The sequence below is a fragment of the Protomyctophum bolini genome (genome assembly GCF_963924005.1).
Source record: "Protomyctophum bolini genome assembly, chromosome: 2".
NCBI classification, from domain to species: domain Eukaryota; kingdom Metazoa; phylum Chordata; class Actinopteri; order Myctophiformes; family Myctophidae; genus Protomyctophum; species Protomyctophum bolini.
This window is the reverse complement of record NC_137863.1, coordinates 17185569-17204354: the sequence shown is the minus strand read 5'-3', so window position 1 is coordinate 17204354 and position 18786 is coordinate 17185569. Positions and strand designations below refer to the sequence as shown.

The following is an 18786-nucleotide window of genomic DNA, read 5'->3' as shown; positions in this document are numbered from 1 at the left end:
CCTCTTCTCACCAGCTAGTGATATCTCTATATCATACTATATTCTGTATTATACTATATTATAGTGGCTCATTGTTGACATACAATTAGTATTTATTCAGGTGTTACATCACAGCAAAAGGACAAAACCGAGTTGAATGTTCACAGTTATCCAAACTGAATTACATAGGGACTAGTAAATAGACTGCATTTTATATAGAGCTTTTCTCACACATTCACACCGCCGCTCTAACTCCTGAGACATTGCCGCCAATATTTTCACCATATTTGCAAGCTGGATTCAGTTTTGGCCTTCGAGTGCCTGCTACGATGGTCACTTTGAAGATCTGCTATTAACAGATCACTCAACACACAGTATGTGTTGTTTCTAAGCTTATGTCCTTAAATATGTAAACGGGAACAGTATTCATGCAACCCTATTGAATTGAATTAGTAATTAAAATGTAATTTAAATAGGAAATTGACTAAGTTGAAGCGGACACTGACATGCAATTATATAAACGTGTTGACAGGAGGACCAGGTTATGAGAACCTGTCCAACTCAGTGAATGAGTAGCACATCTTGGGTGTGGCAAGTCTAGTATAAGTACTGGGAGCTGATGGTAGGTGTGCTCCATCTCCTAGGGGTCTAGTCTAGCGCACTGCAAAACAGGGATAGACTCCCACACTCTTACTGATACCAACAACAGTTAGCCTCTCTGACTTACTGATAGAAAGGTATACTGTGTGACATGTATATTGTCATTGTCGGACAGTATTGTATTTTGTCTTAGCTATTTTCGTTATTTGGAAAATGTTTGTCCTTAATTCCCAAAATAGGGATGCCAGGTTGAAAGTGGTCTGTGGGTTTTATAAATTATTTAACCAATGAAAACTATCAACAAGAGCTTGTGACTAAATAATAAATACACAGGATTGAATTGTACTGGGTTGACACAGGTTATTTTTTCCCCATTTCCTGAAAAGTAAAAGAAAAAACAGTTGACCATACAAGGTTTCTGCCTGACAGCAACGTCAACATGTTTATGGTAATGTTCTAACACCTAAAAACAAGACCTACCAGTAGTTCAGTGCCATTATTATTACTTCTCCCTTTTCTCTGCGATGTCACCAATAATGAGAATAGACCAGACCATTAGAGGAGCCAGCACTGCCAGGCATCAGGGGAGATGCAGCATGCCTTGGTTGGGCCACTGAACACCTGATCGGTGAGCACGTTGCATATCACTTTGCCCCGGGCCCATGGAAATGAATAACTAATAAATACAAGTCAGGGCCCGCTCCGGGCTGGCGCACCTGAATTGCAAAAACCTGTGGCAAACAATCAACGGAGAGAGGCAGCTCCCCCGGAAACAAAGAGGCATGCAGTCATGAGCCCACCGAGACAGAACAAGGAGGGATCCTTCACGCCATCAGAACCCGTTCATCGCATTCATGAGCCACGCTCGTCTCCGTGGAGTCATCGGCGTGACTCGCGCTGTCTCACGAAAGGAACGACAGCGATGCGTCTTCATCACGAGGGGCATCACAGGAAAGGCCAGGCCGGGGCGGCCCACTCAGGGGGCTGCACAGGGTTGGTTAGGCACAGCTGACAGCCTGAATATGAATTAGACATGAGCGGCAGATAACACAAAACAAGAACAACGTATTCCCGCTGGAGACGTGAGATCTACAGTACCCGAAACCACAGGAAGCTCCAAACTTTATTTGAACCATGGCTATGTGCGAGAGTCATTCAAGTCAGAGCACAGATGTTATGCTCACTCGATGGTTCCGGACGCAGAAGCTGACTGAAATGTATAGAGAGTTCTGACCTTGACTCTTGAGATACAATGCTATGTACAATAATACCCTATTTGTTTTGTCCTTGCATGGAGAGAAAGACAGCGAAAAGCACTCACTCCTCAAACACACTTGGCAGACAATAGACCTAGGGCTCATTTCATAGCCGCCTGGAAGAATTCTGGCTGGTTAAAATAACATGGCTTTGACAAACAGATGGAGTGAGAAATTTCTGCATCCAGCACAAACAATACCGCTTCTATTCTTCAGGGGGGAAGTGTGTTTTAGGGGCTTGAGATGTGAATAGCATTTAACGTTATGTCGGCTCTGCCATTTTTCATACTGCCTGGATGAAATCCATTCGATTACAATACGTATAGAACTCGGAGTAACAGGAAGTGAATACAATATTGCAAAGTCCAAGGACTGCCACACGGCAATGGAGAGATGGGTGGGAGGGAATGAGGGGGAGGCGGACGAGAGAGAGAGCTAGGAGAACTTAACGCTTCACGTGTCTTTGCCTCGGGCTGCCGCGGTGAGGAAAGATCCCCGTAGCTGTTACTGTATTGATTAACAAGCGCTTAGAGAGGCGGCGCTGATTGAAAATGAAAATGACAAGGCAGCGAGCAGCAGTGTTCCATCACGGAGAGTGTCTCTTGAAAGAGTTGCGGTGGCCTGAGCCAATGATGATTTTTATATGATCTACTTCAGCATTGGCCCTCACGCTCACTTCTCTGCAGCCATGATCACTCCAGTGCATCCATCCAGACGGCGACGGGGCTGTTTGCTGTTTGTAAAAGCACTGAAACCACTTTGGGCAAAGAGCTGAAGGGCAGACTGCATAATTAGCTTATTATTCACAACAGCCCATTTGCCCTGCTCATTGCAACCTCACCACCTAATGAAGGAGTATGCATGTTTATAATGTTTAAATAACATTTGCATGCATGAAGGGAATTAAAGTGTCGCTATTTTCAGGGAGCCCAACACACTCGCCATATGCATTGGTCTGAAAATGGTAAATGGTCTACATTTATATAGTTTCCAAATGGCTTTACAATGTGCATAATCTACATGCACCCATTCACACACAGACAGTGGAGGCAACCAAGCATGGAATCAACCTGCTCATCGGGAGCAGTCATCGGTTCAGTGTCTTGCTCAAGGACACGCAGCAACGCAGGAGGAGCCAGGAAACCTTTTGGTTCCCAGACAGTCATCGTATACTTCCTGAGCCACTGCCGTCCCAAATGTGTGTGTTTGTGGTCTGGGCCTGTGGCGTGCTGCATGTTGCACCATGTGAGGGATTATGGACTTGAGGAGTCAGTGGCCTGTCCCCTCAGCACTGTGCTAGTATAGAGCTGGCCCAGATGGAGCTCTCTCCCCAGGTCCTCCCACCAAGCCCTCCGTTATTAATGTTCCGTCCAGATGAGGAACGATACCGCAGCCCCAACTCATCTCACCAACCCCTGGGGGACACCTGCATCCACTGTCCCATACATACAAGCGTGCAGATTGCCACACACACACACACACGCACACGTGTGTGCCAGTGAGAAAAAAAGGGTCAGTGTCCAGGTATAGCGTCACAGTTCAATCAACCAGAGGTTATATTTGGCCACATATTAAAGAGCCCGGGGGACAAAATATCGCCTAGATCTTCAGCCAATCTTTGCTAAACCAAATCAGCTTCTTGGATTTATTGGCCATGATGTGAAGTCTTGGACTTATTGGCAATGATGTGCAATCATTATCAATAACGATCACATCAAAAAGGACCCAGTTAAAATGGATTGATCGTGGGTGAATGAATGTTCGCTGCCTGGTGGCCGCATGGAGGTTACTGCTGGTATGGGCGACTGTCTCATGGTTGTTTTATTAATGTATGGGAACGTGATGACAGCTTGCAGGGAGGAGGAGGCACCAGCACCACGCTGAGTGGGTGGGGGTGGTGGGGGGGGTTGTGCTGTCAGATTATTCCCGTATAGGGGGAATTGATTATCAGTGGTGACAAGGGGAGCTACATGTATGTCCCAGTTATGTCAGAGCCTACAAGGCTCTTAGTGAAAACATCCCTTTTAACAAGTCAAACGACGCAGCTTATATCTCCGCCGCCCGGCCGGGCCCCGAACACATACGCTCAGATTAGACGCTTGTCGCTCGCCGCCGCTGCAATATGCATGATATGCATGCAAGCACAACGCAATGTTGTGTTATACATGCATGTACTGTGTATCCATTTGAAAAAATGTTAAACGGGACATTCTGCAAAATGATCACTTTTACTTTTGGTATATTCTTTTGTGCTTGAAGTACATTTTGAATACCAGACCTACTTGTAACTTGAGTATTTCTACATTGCGGTATCACAGTATTGATACTTATACTAACAAATGTGAGTACTTCCTCCATCACTGGTTGCCATGTCTAGCTGCTCAACACACAGATGTCTTGGTGCAGATCGGAGGCGGGGAATGGGCCGTAGGCCCCCCGATGCCGAGCATGACAGCTTGTCACAGTGCATTTGCACAGTGTCTGTGGGGGGTGGGTGTCTGTGGGGGGTGGTTGCGCACGGACACTATGCTCCAAGAAAGGAATTATAGCAGCGCTCAGAGATCCTTCGACATACGGTTCTGATCAAACTGAATGTTGTGGCTATAGCTGTGTGGCACCAGTGATTCAGAGTGGCGGATGCGTGGATGGAGTGTTTGACTATGCTAGGAATCGAGCCCGATCTCACAGCAAACATGGTTAAATAGCGCGATTTGGCAATTCCGTCTAGAAACACGCCTAGAAAACCCCCCAAATTCATACACAACAAGTCGCGTCCTTTAGCGGACTCGGTGGTGTCTCCCGTGGCTCAAGTTCGGCAGAGACGGCACCCCTATGCATCACGGTCTATGGGGGAGGATATCAGGGCAATATGTTTGGGTTTTCTAGGTGTGTATGTACGGAATTGCCAATCCGTGCTATTTCACCGTGTTTGGGTTAATTGGGGAATCTGTCAAGGTTCCCCATTCGATCCCCTCTCCCCCTTCAGCAAGAAAAAACATGACTTATTTTCTGTCAATTACACACCCCATGCCGCCTCAAATTCATGGAGTTTTTATTTTAATGTTGTTGCATTCCTGAGTCAATCGTTTGATGCCCGGGGGAGACTGCACTCCCTGTGGTTGGGTGGAATAAGGTTATTTTTGCAGTCAGTTTGTATTGGGGGTGGGGAGGGGGTGTGGGGGGGGGGGGTCGCGAGACATGGCCAAAGCATTTCCGACAGTACAGTACAGTACAGTACCACTCACTTCAGACGGGTCAGATGTTTCTATACTGTTCTATACAGCGGCCGAGTACAGCATGTGGTCAGCAACACAACCAAACTGCCTGAGGCTACGGTCAGAAGGAGCGTATAGGAAACAATAGCTCTGCTCATCATTTAATAACACCCTTACGAACGCACTAACCTGTACTCTCTACTGTCGGTTACTTGATCACATGATTCCAGATGGAATGTGTACCGAGTTGTGTGCGGTTTGGACAATCTTGTGAGGTGGAAATATACTGGGGAGTAGCGTCATGATACAAGGAATCCAGGGGAATCCAGAAAAATTGCTTGTACTAGCTAAGTTTCAAGAGTTATAGGCCAAAACGTGAAGCAGTCTATTGATTTAGGAAAATAATGGGATCATGGTTCTTCTTTGGCCTACTGGGAGTGTCCATGCAAAGTCTCACGCCAATCGCTCCAGTGGTGTTTGAGATTACTTGCTCACAGACAGACTCACGGGGTGGAAAACATTATCCCTGTTCCCGCCCGCGCTGGCCGGGCAGAGGTAATAATAAATAACAGCTTTGAAATAACAGGCTTGGCGGTACAATCAGAGCCTTGAGCTTTTGTCTGCGAGGGAAGAAAATGACCCTCACCTGAATGTTCAGCCTACACTAAGAGATGTAGTCACCGTCACCCTGCAGCTCTCACCCTCAAGGTTCTGCCATGATTCGTGTTTTTCTGCAGGGTAGTACTTTCCTTGACAACTCCAGCGTCCCAGTAACAATTCTGCCATTGTGCAGATTGAATCAAAATGTGTGGAAGAATATATTTTCGTTTAGGGGTTCTTTTTGTGCTTAAATCTAGGAAAGGAAATAAATTTGCAACTAAAGTGCTCATTGTTCACCCATGAATATTCTATATGCATATACATTCTTTTTTGTAAACACAATAGAACATGTTTATAATTACTCCTACACATTCCAAAGGTTCCTGTCTGACCTGGTGCTCCAAGGAGCACTTTTTCTCAGTTACACACCCAATAAAGCCTTGAATTCATGAAGATGTTTTTGACTCATTCCTGAGCCATTAATTTGACTACAGCGGTGCCCGTTGGGCATTGATTGGCCTACTTGGAACGATGCAATTTGTAAATCCAACCGTGTACCTAACCGACTCAAGGCCAGGCACTGCACTCCCTGTGGTTGGGTGGAACGCGGGTGTCCAATTTGAAGTTGGTGGGGCGAACGGTGCTCGAGTTACGTGGATTACAGACGTACACACAGACACACAGAGCCGTGGTACCAGTCTCCTACTGACCAGCCACCTCAAATGATTGGCTTAGAATGCGCCTAAAACTAAAAACTATCTGAAGTAAAGGCTTCATGAGGTATGTAATTGATAGAAAATAAATTGGTTGACTGATCAAACGATAGAAGCCAGCAAGAGCAGTGATGCAGGTGGACACTACAATAAGTAAATGAAATGAAAGTAGTTGATGTGAAGTTCACACTTATCTAGTAAAAGGCATTGATCATAGTCCTCAAAATGAACATCTAGAGAATACGCTTGAAAATGTAAACCCTAATTGCTTTTTACTCCTGCAGATGATTGATTTAAGCGGCACAAGACAAACAGACTCCGGTCATTGGAAAACCATCATTTTTTGTTGTGATTAATTTAAAGTAAGTCCAGTTAAGCAGCGGGAGGCTGCTCCCTGGTAAGAAAACCATTAGCTGCAGTATTAAAGTATTCATTGAGCCTGCGGACAAGCGCTCACATTTTGACACGGTCAGGGCAGCGATCAATTCTGTTCCTCGTTCTGTCGAGGTGATTAAACATTCCGCTACCTGGCAGCAACTTGTCGTCTCCTTCAATCCATCACTGCGCGAGGCTCACGACTGATCTGACGGATGCACATGTAAAAGGCCCTTTCCTCTTCATGTTTTTCAATCTATTCCAATCGCCAGCCTCTTGTTTGTCCATCAAAGCTTATAGACTGAGCTTGCTGCCACAGGCCTTCCATCTCGAAATCAAACAGCGCGTTTCGTCTTGTGAAAGCAAAAGTTGTCGCTTTTCATGACGGTGATTATTCCATGGCCATCTGTCATCCCTCTCTCCTCTGTGAGTGTGTGTGTCATGCTGAATTAGTTTGTTGACATTGCATGGACTGCTGCACCAAGGAAGTTCAAAATGTTCACTTTAGAAATATATTAGGCTATAAAATGCACACATTTTCAATTTATTTTTCAAAACTAGCACCTTACAAGCTGACGGTGTGACACAAAGTGACGTGCTATGAGCTTGTATCTGCTATTTTTGAATAGCCAACCAATGTGTTACTGGTGAAAGAAAATACGTTCGTCCGCCCCTCCGTGACAGGCTTTGTTTACATCCTGGACACATGGTGGGTCATGGGTCGACAAAATAAGGTAAAATCACTGAAAAACACTGGCGGTGGCGAAGAATTAATGAATTAATACCTGGCAATAAATGTGTTGATGGGTAACTGTGGATGGGGAGTATTTTCTAGTCCCCAAGGAGGTGAAATTACTTTGAAGCCATTTCGTCACCACCTCTCCCCCCAGGACAATCGTGAGACAATTGTTTTCCATGTGTGCGTGCAGCCAGAAGGAACGGGGAACAGCTGTAATGGCAGACCAGCGCATTATACCCTCATGTGCTGATCATCAGAGAGAAACAGAGAGGACTTTAGGTATAAACACACTAATGTTGGAGGTCAATGGGGCATCAGGGAGTCAGGCATGGATCCCGGCCGGCCCAGGGATGGCTATCCTCCAGCGGTCAAGGTCACGGCCATATTATGTCCTGGCCTGGGTACAGCCTGGACATGTAGCAGTGCGTGTCCACATTAAGCCTGGCTCTGTCTCCTTTCTTCTTTCCCCTGGCTCTCTGACTGCTCATGTCGTTAATATAGAGAGCTTCAAAGCTCTCGTGGGCTGTGACTGACTTCTGCTGTACTGTTTTAAAACACTCTCATTGGCTGTGGGACGGCCTATATGTGGGAAGTTTATGAAGAGAGGTGGACACTTCCTAGTTCAGTTGTTACCAGGCACTCAAGCTCACTGCATGGACAGACACGTCTCCCTGTTCTCATGCCCGAGCTAGAGTGCCTTAACCCATTTTGACCTGAGATCAGATTCTAAAAATGTCTTCTACAACCTGACAGTTTTCTGAAAAAGCTATGTTTCTATGTCAGTCGTTCTTCGATTTTTCAAAAATAGCAGACCTACAAGCTCGTAGCGAGCCACTCGGTGGCACGCTATGAGCTTGTAGATCTGCTATTTTTCAATAGCTAAAGCATAACGTAATGCTAACACCAAAAGGGGTTCCCGCCCAAAATGGCCATAATTGTGCATGATCAAGCGATCACAGAAGACACACTGTACAGTATGTATACTGATCTGAGCGCAATTAAAACAGTAAGCTCTGCTAAACTGAGGAATCCTTGTCGAGCCCATCACTACCCACACCCCTCTCTATACCCTAGCGAGGATTCACGGAAGCTTATATATATCATATGCGGGAGGAAGCGTCAGCGAATCCTCGCTATGATCTATACAGAAAAGGCTATGATCTACGTATACCCAGCACTACAACAGTATGATCTATACCCAGCACTACAACAGTATGATCTATACCCAGCACTACAACAGTATTGATCTATACCCAGCACTACAACAGTATTGATCTATACCCAGCACTACAACAGTATTGATCTATACCCAGCACTACAACAGTATGATCTATACCCAGCACTACAACAGTATTGATCTATACCCAGCACTACAACAGTATTGATCTATACCCAGCACTACAACAGTATTGATCTATACCCAGCACTACAACAGTATTGATCTATACCCAGCACTACAACAGTATTGATCTATACCCAGCACTACAACAGTATTGATCTATACCCAGCACTACAACAGTATTGATCTATACCCAGCACTACAACAGTATGATCTATACCCAGCACTACAACAGTATGATCTATACCCAGCACTACAACAGTATTGATCTATACCCAGCACTACAACAGTATGATCTATACCCAGCACTACAACAGTATTGATCTATACCCAGCACTACATCAGTATTGATCTATACCCAGCACTACAACAGTATTGATCTATACCCAGCACTACAACAGTATTGATCTATACCCAGCACTACAACAGTATTGATCTATACCCAGCACTACAACAGTATTGATCTATACCCAGCACTACAACAGTATTGATCTATACCCAGCACTACAACAGTATGATCTATACCCAGCACTACAACAGTATTGATCTATACCCAGCACTACAACAGTATTGATCTATACCCAGCACTACATCAGTATTGATCTATACCCAGCACTACATCAGTATTGATCTATACCCAGCACTACAACAGTATTGATCTATACCCAGCACTACAACAGTATTGATCTATACCCAGCACTACAACAGTATTGTATGTAACTTTGCCCTATGTGCTGTGTTTAAACTTTTTTTCTTCTTCTTCCCATCACTTCCCTCTATACAAGAAATGATCAGTCACTGTTTACCTGCAGAAACACATTTCCCTCTCACTGTATTTTGGTGTTCTCACTGTTTGTTTTGGTATAGAGGGATTTTTTGGGGGCGTCTACCAGAAACTGTGAAAACTCCAAAATCTAGAGAGAGGGGCAGTGTTTTTCTGCAGGTAAACACCTAAAAGATGCTGGTATAGAGGGACATGGTTGGTAAACAAATGTATTGATTGTTTTGTTATAATACAGGGCAAAGTTACATACATTTAGATTAAACATTTATAAAAGTCCCCGGCGAGATGGAGATGCGCATTCTGAAGTCTAACGAAGCTTCTACATTGAAAGTATAATGGAGGTATAAATACAAATTAAAATAATTGTGACAATAACTCTCAGAAACAGAACTTTCTCAAGAGATCAAGACCATTATTCGTAACATATGCTTCTCACAGTCAAGACGTGTTGATGTGAAACAATTCAAATTCATTGTGCAGACACTGATTAATCATCATGGCAGCAAATGCATGCCAGAGAGGTGCTGCAGTATATTTTTTTGTAGAACTTCACAGACGTATACATATTTTAGAGCAACACTTTTTAAGCTCTCATTATATAAACCGGCTTTGCCACATGCCACACACTGTGAGAGGTAGAAATCGCTGTGCCGTGAAGTACGGTAAATACAGTCATTTATATTTTGTGCAAAGCAGGCCTCGTATATCAACACCTCTCACCGCGGCACATTTTAATCTCAGCTGTCCCATTCTGGCTTCCCTTTCTTTTTCTCTCTTTCACCCGTCTCCTCTGTTACCCCGTCACTCTTTTCCATTTCAAAGGATTGATTTTTGCTTCACACCTATTACTTTACCATTTTCAATTTCAAGTGGATTCTGCATTCACACTGCTGAATATAAATCCTCCCCAGGTCTGGGTGGTGGTGTAATCATAAAGAACCTCTCACACTGACTCAGACAGACAAGGAGAAAAGGCCCGTAAACAGTGACGCTGTGACGGCATCATGGGCTATATAGTCAGCATGAAGAACCTGATGTGACGTTTGCAACGTGGTAACTAACCACCCCCGGCCGAAGACACACAACATGATGTGACGTTTGCAACGTGGTAACTAACCACCCCCGGCCGAAGACACACAACATGATGTGACGTTTGCAACGTGGTAACTAACCACCCCCGGCCGAAGACACACAACATTTCAAAACTTATTATGTAACAATAAAGGTGGGATGTTGATTTCTGCCAGCAGCACACAACATTGCTATCATCGCTAACCCTAACCGGAAACCTCGCATGTTCATGTTTATCTCCTCCAGGCTGGAATATGGCCGGGGGCGGGGAATATGTTTTCGCCCCCATGATTGTGTTTGCGAGTCTGTAAGTCTTTCTGTCTGTCTGTGCACGAAACTTTGCAAGCAAACTCCCAGGACAAGGAAGTACCTCCATGCTATTATTATTATTATGAATTAATTTATTCTTCAAATTGGCTTCATGGTGACGCTATAACAGGCCACTTCACCTATTGGCCCATAACACTTGAATTGTATGTTACACTTGAACTGTAGATTGAACCGTAGTTTCAAACGTTTTATGAGAGTTTTAAATAAATGAATAGGGACACCAGGTAGAAAGTAGTTAAGTCTGTCTGTGGGTTTTCTACATACTGTACACCGATGATACACAGGTGGTCCCGTCCCACACACGCTGGTCCATTTCCTGGAAAGTTACGGTTTTGGACAGGACATACAAGGTTTCTGCCCGACAGCAACGCTGGGCTATAGCGGAGATGAGATGGATATTATTTAGCCCGTGGCAGTGGAGAGCACGAGAGGGGATGGTTTGCCGGTCATGGGGGGTAATTAGTATCTGTGGTAAACAGCCATAGGGGAGCCTTGGGGTGGAGAGGGTAGGTAAAAGATCCACAACAATCAATTTATACTTCCTCAAAGCTCAGGGGCAGAGTGGGGAAGAGGAAATGTGGATTCTCTTTCACGATAGAGAGAGAGAGAGAGAGAGAGAGAGAGAGAGAGAGAGAGAAAGAGAGAGAAAGAGATCGGTGGGAGAGAGAGAGAGAGAGAGAGAGAGAGAGAGAGAGAGAGAGAAAGAGAGAGAGAGAGAGAGAGAGAGAAAGAGAGAGGGGGGAGCAGGAGACAAGACGAGATGAGAGAGGGGAAACCAATATGATGGTTTTCAAACGCAAAGCATTTTTGTTGGGTACAGACATATTTGAATGCATCAACTATTTAAGTATTTTTCCCTGGACCAAACAGGACACCCAAAGAAAGAAAGAAAGAAAGAAAGAAAGAATAGAACACATAACCTCAGTTATGTCTTCAATTGAAAATGTACAAATTCGCTCATAGGATTATTGAAGTGATCAAGAGCCACAAACTGTTCCCTGTTACAATTCACTATACCTTCAACGACAGATACAACACAACATACAAACTGTGGCTCAATTCCTGAGCCACAAACAGTTACTGAACATGTTTCATTGCCACCCACTGCACCCAGTCATTTGGTCCAAAAAGGACAGAAATAATACACCAGCTTGAATCACACTAGTACACACACAGCTTTCAACACAAGCAGCAGCAGCAGCAAAGAAGCAAAAAACTATTTTCCTATACTTGAGTACTTCCTACTTGACTTCAGATAAGAAAGTGATGACAGGGTCAAACTTTGTATTCCATGGATAGAAAGATAGAGCCTTCGGCTCCCTCTCATAATATGAGCCCTCCAGCTGCACCAGGCTAGCTGGCCAGCACTTTTCTCCCAGTATCAGTGGCACCGACCAGCCAAATTGTTTCTCACTCAGCATCGGATGTTTAGCATTGCACATACCGTAGCATTCTGGTGTAGTGCAGTGGTCCGGGATTTAGGGCAGGCTCTAGGATCCAGCATTCACAGCATGTCACAGGAGAATGGACTCTGGGTCTGGGGTCATCACCCTGGCTCGTCGTGTACCTGTGGAGAAGGTTGAGAGAGACACCATAAGCTTTGAGTATAAGTAAGTTAGGTAGAAAGAAAGAAAGTGAGCGGACCAAGAGCCACATACTGTACACTATTACGGTTACAACAATATGCAGCCTAGGTGTATACAGTACATATAGCCTACTAGAGAAACATTCTTGTTTGTACAGATATGATACTGATATGAGCTACATATTTCTGAAAAGTCTTTGGAGTTTTAACAAAACACCCACCTGTTATAATGTAACAGTAAATCTTAGTCTGTGTACTGGAACTTGAGATACAGTGTACTTGATATATATCGTGTACTGCCTGTACTGTAGCATACTTTATGGATAGGCTACGAGAGACATCTCATGCAGCGCCAGCAAGGTCAGCCTTGCTGCATTAGTCATCATCATGTCACATTTCTATGTCTCATATCTTATTGTCACATTATGATCCAGCACTATATATGTTTCCTGTTCCTGTGTAATAAACCTTTAGCTTGATACTGTCTTGTGTCGCGTTATTGTTCTCCCGTGCCCGCCGCCACAGTCGCCGTACCAAAGGAAAACTTCAACCGGATTATCACACACCACCCAGCCTGCACACACTACCTGTCTGTCAGAACCAGACGAGGGTCCAGGTTAGAGATCACAACACCACCAACAACATACCTTTGTATCCAAGAACAGAAGGCATTCATTAATTCATTCATCAATTCATTCATTGCAGAAAGCAATGTATACTGTAATTAGCCTATGATTATGAATGATATATTGTAACCTCATAGTTGGTTGTCACATAAGACAGTTGATCCAGTTTTCAGTTTGACACAGATAACGAATTTATGGGAATACTGTAGAACAAAAGAGAAACCAATCTTCTCAGTGTGGGATTGTGTTAATGAGTATGTTTGTTCCATTAATAATTAAGTGGTATTTACTGTAGCAATTTTTCTGTTTTTCAATGGTGATGGTTTTACTTGAGTTGTACAGTGTTTACTTTTTTAATATTTTGTATATGTACGACAGTACACATGGACACACGTACAAAGCACCCGCCACCCGCACAAACTGCTTAGAGGAAGGCTGGGCAGAGGAGACGAGACGAGAACGTATTTGTTTTTTGTGGAATGGCTGAAGGAAGAATTTACTCAGCATTAATGAGAGGTAATTAGTTTTGATTACAAATTTAGATTATTCCCCCTGCATGCGATGGTGGCTCTATCAAAACAAGAGTAATGATTAATCTCCGCTTGTACAATATTGCTAAAAGCAACCGTGCTGGTTCTGAAACGGAATTGAGCAGGGGGGTTTATTACAGAGACGTGGCTGGGTGTCTATTATGCTGGCTGGGCGCTACACGATTTAAAACAATTAAACGACAAAATAAAAGTGGGAGACCACATAATATATATAACAGATTTAACAGATCTTTTTTGTAAGAACACTAACGCCAGACGATTCAGGCAAGATGCAGGACCACACACAAATACTAAACCACTTTAGAGTGGATTAGATCCATGGACAAGATCTCATAGAGCTTTCATGGTCAAATGTGACTTCAGAGCAAAATAATATTCCTCCCCACTGATAAGTCTATGATGAACACAAAGGTGCCACATTTCACTCACCCAAACATTATGTTTGCAGTCCTTCACTTCCACATTCATGCTGCAACACGTTTAGTTATGTCAATGCACAACTAAACTTTTATATGTCATTACGTATCTCCATAGCAACGCCTCGCTTCACAGACAGAGAAGAAACAGCTCAGTTTCATTTTAAAACTAGGATTGCTTTAACTTGATGGATGTGGTTCATTTAGTTGTATTTGGATTCAATTCAGAAGATTCAAGGGATTCATCTATTTCACTTTAAAATACCTCTTAAACATCTACTTTTGTGTAAACCCCAGATGGTTTTTAATTTGCTTGCTTCAATATTAGCAAAAGCCCGATGCACACCTCAGAAGGCTAGTGACAGGTGCGTAGGGCAATAAAGCATACTTAAAAAGGTTATCTTTGAAAAACAAAGAAGGGTCCCGCACACTGTCAGAAACGTGCCAAAAATGTTGCTCTTTATTGGCCAACATTCGGTGGATTAGACCTTCATCTGTTGTCTGTCCTGATGAAGGTCTAATCCACCGAAACGTTGACCAATAAAGAGCAACATTTTTGGCAAGTTTCTGACAGTGTGCGGGACCCTTCTTTGTTTTTCAAAGATAGCCTTTTTAAGCTTGCTTCAATATGACATTAATTTAATCAGATATCAAATACCGGTATCTAAATAGTGAATCAGTAAATGCGATAACCTGGAAGATGGGCTGTAACTGACATGTTTTAACTAAGAGAAACAAACTACCTGATTAGGAGAACATAACCTTTATAACATTATTTTCATTTCCATTTGGAAGTATTCGTTGATTCCAGGTCAGCTCGCTCTCATCGTCTACTGAAATAATGAAATCTGGGAGACTTCAATCCAGTCGGGGGTAAGGGTTAAAATTATGTCTGAATGCCATCACACTGCGACTACCGGATAATTACAGTAGATAATCGGTTGAGGTGAGCCTCATACTGGGAACGAAGGGCGAATCGGACCCATAATTGGCCCGATTATCCTACGGCAAGGGGCAAGTACTACGAGACATTTACTCACTACTGTACTCAAGTCCAATTTTGGTACTTTTATTTAGTATTTCCAATTTTCTATACTTTTTATTCTAATCCACTTCATCACAGAGGCAAATATTTTAATTTTACTCGACTATAATTATTTGAAAAATTTAGTTATAGTTACTGTGTAGATCATTATTACACAACATGCATTGACCACTTCAGCCCTTATTAAAAAAATTGCTATTTGAAAATAGACAAATAAGACAATCTACATTCTACAAGCTTACTGACAACACTGCACAACATCTGCAATTTTGTGCGCACGCACAAACGCACAAACAAACAAGCACACGCACGCAGCCTGACCAGCCTGTCAAGGTAAGAGTTTTACACGCGTCATCTAACCTCCTCCATCCACCAGCCCAGTGGCCTTGTGGTTAGAGTGTCCGCCCTGAAACTGGGAGGTCGGGGTTTGATCCCCGACCGGGTCATACCAAAGACTGTAAAAATGGGACCCAATGCCTCCCTGCTTGACACTCCACATCAATGGGTTGGATTGGGGGGGTCAAATATACTAATCAAATGATTCCCGAGCGCGGCACGGCTGCAGCTCACCGCTCCTTGGCTGTGTCTCACCGCAGATGGATCAAATGCGGAGAACAAATTTCATTGAGGTAACGTGTGTGACAAATGGTACGACTTTGACTTTGACTTTATCTCTCCTCCCTCCATGCAGCGTCCATTGTGATTGGGAAGTGGTGGTGTGAGATGGAACCGTGTCTGGAGGGAGAGGAGTGCAAGACTCTGCCCGACAACTCTGGATGGATGTGCTCCTCTGGAAACAAGATCAAAACCACCAGGGTGAGAACTCACATCCGCCGTGCCACACAAACGCACACCTTCCCACGTAAAGCGGCACACATCTATATGCACAGGGTTCGATTTCCTGCATGGCCGGGGGTTGGGGGAGCTGGGAGGTTAATCCATGGCCTCTCCAACCTCTGGTCGTTAATCTTTATGTTATATCCCTGCCTCCGGGCAGACTGAATAAAATGTATTTCCTTCGGGGAAATGGAGACAGTCTGATATGGTTAATATACATGTATGTTTGATGATATCACAATTTACTATATACCGCAATTTCTTAAATGTATGCTCACCATATTAAAAGGAGTACTTACTGTAGTTTACCCCAAAAATGACTTGTTTTCACACACCCCATGAAGCCTTCAATTCATGGAGATTAGAAGTCATTTTTTTGGGTGAACTACTCCTTTAACGCTGGTGTGCGAACTTTTCACCCCATTTTTGTCCTTCTTCAAATCGAACCCAGTGTACAGTATGCATGCAGCATGCACAGACCGAGACAAACACATACAAAGGCAAGCATGCATGCACGTACACGCAAACGCACATGCGCGCACACACACACACACACACACACACACACACACACACAACACACGTGTGTGTGTGCGCGCACTCACTGACACGCGTGCGCACACACTACTGCACTTGCACACACAAACACACACCACACCACCACATTCACAAAGCGTGCATCTGAAGTAACAGGCAGTTTTCCCTGTGCTACAAATCAACCTCTCTTCTTTTACTTAAGAGGAAGTCAGTGGCAGAAGAAGAAACCACATTTTGCTGCTTTGATACGGACTGACTATAGCACGGCTCCTCTGCCACCTGCCTGCTACATTTAACCTGCGAGTTGCCGGGCGGCCTGCCAGTCAGTCGAGATCAAGCTTTAAAACATGCGTGTAAAAAAAAGAAAAAAAGGTTGCACAAAAAGCCTGCGGTGTGTGAAAGACACACATGTAATGTATGGCCACGCTCTCGTTAAATGAGAGGTGAATTCCCGTCTGCTGCGGGCGACCGTTCCGGGGGTCCTCCTCTGTAAAACAACAAATATAGACCCACGGCAATAAACGTCTGCTGCCTCGGGTCACGAACCTCACAAAGAGAAAGTTAACAACCGCATCGTATCATTTCTTTTTTTCCCCGACCCCGTCAAGGGAGACACTGAGCGACGGCCTATGCAAATCATGGAGGGAGTTAAGTCCCCAAAGTCAGCAGTCCGGCACTCCATGACAGGTTGATCACCCAATTTGTATTCATTCGATTGAGTCCCCCCCCCCCCCCCCCACCTCCCCACCTCACCCCCTTCACACTGCGACCAACAGCGCCCCATCCCTCTCAGCACTCCGCCTGCATTCTCTCAGTGCTTGGTGGCCATGACTTTGAATAGAAGGAGAGACTAATGTGTCGGCAGGGAAGAAAAAAAAAAACGGGTGGCGGGGACGCCGGCAGCCGGTGAAGGTTAGACCACATGGGGCTTCCCAAGGTTGTTCCGCCTGCTTATATAGATATAAAAGCCATTTCCCCCCCGAATCCCACCACCTCACCCCAGGCTTTCAATTGTGGGGGAAAGAAGTTGACCGAGTGGGCTTCTTTTTTTTTTACCAGCCTGTCAAGGTAAGGAGCATCACTCGCTTCACCCTAAAATAATTGCATCTCTGATTCGACATGCATTCACTTTGCACAGTTGGAAGACAATTCAGGTTAAAACAGCTAGATTGTATAGATATAAGCCCATTGATTTCCCTTATATTCACCAGAGATGTACTATAGTAGTTTAGACAGCAGATATCGGAACATAAATGGAAAGTTATTAAGCCCTAGCCCTAAAGTGAGTGGATTCTATCAGTACGTTATAACAGGAGACAGGCAATAGAGGCATAGCTGCTTTTCTACACTGTAAAATCTTGAGTGTTTGGTTAACTCAGGGTGTGCCAGTGGAACCGAATGGACACACTTAGAAGTCCATTTGGTTCCATTTGTTCACTCTCAGAGTCACATGAAACGCTCTGGATTTCACTGCGTGCGTACCCAATATACACGTGTCCTTTTCTCTTGACCCCTCTCTTTGCAGAACACCCAGCCATACTCCCCCTTTTAGCTTCCGGAAGCAAAATGCAGAGGATGCTTCAACAGAAATTGAGCTGCATTCTTGCTTCTGTAAAGGTTAGTCTCTCTCTCTCAAGCCGTTCTCTTTGTTTTCTTTTCCTTTTATTTTTTCTCCCCCTCTCTCTTTTCACACCATCATTGTGTGCAGTGCACTTCAGTGTCGAGCCGTAGGAATGAGAGCGACTCACGTTGTCGTTTAACCCAAACACTCAGCCAGAAAACCAAACCATCATGGGTGTGTTTACATGCTGTGCATGATTAGGCAGGCGTGACACAAATGCAGAACAACACGCCGCTGCCCTCACCAGGAAGGAGGGGGGGAAAAGAAAATCGCCGGCAACACTTGCAAAGGGATTTTGACGCAATTCTGTGTAAACTGACTCAAGAAAATATGGTAGTCACTGTATAGCCGGCAGAACTGACTAGCTAGCTGGCTAACTGGCACATGCAGAGCACACACACACACACACACACACACACGTTCACACACAGCAAGCCAGGTCCAGGTTCCAGCCCTGATTAGAACATACGCCGTCTCAGATCAGGGTGTAATGACAGGATCAGTTCTCGTCTCCCTTTCATTGCGCCCTTTGTTCCATGTCCTGTTTTTCGCTATCGGTCACTGTGC

At 44.4% G+C, this 18786-nt stretch overlaps 1 protein-coding gene across 1 annotated transcript in view; it reads left to right on the top strand.

Annotated features, from left to right (window-relative positions):
• tafa1b (TAFA chemokine like family member 1b) overlaps positions 1 to 18150 on the top strand; it is a gene marked incomplete at its 3' end in the record, with an annotated part of 151432 nt that extends 133282 nt beyond the window's left edge. The window contains exons 4-5 of the mRNA XM_080776321.1: positions 15916 to 16040; positions 18124 to 18150. Of these exons, the coding sequence (XP_080632447.1) occupies positions 15916 to 16040; positions 18124 to 18150 (152 nt within the window). The remainder of the gene's footprint in view (positions 1 to 15915; positions 16041 to 18123) is intronic.
• Between the last annotated feature and the right edge of the window lie 636 nt (positions 18151 to 18786).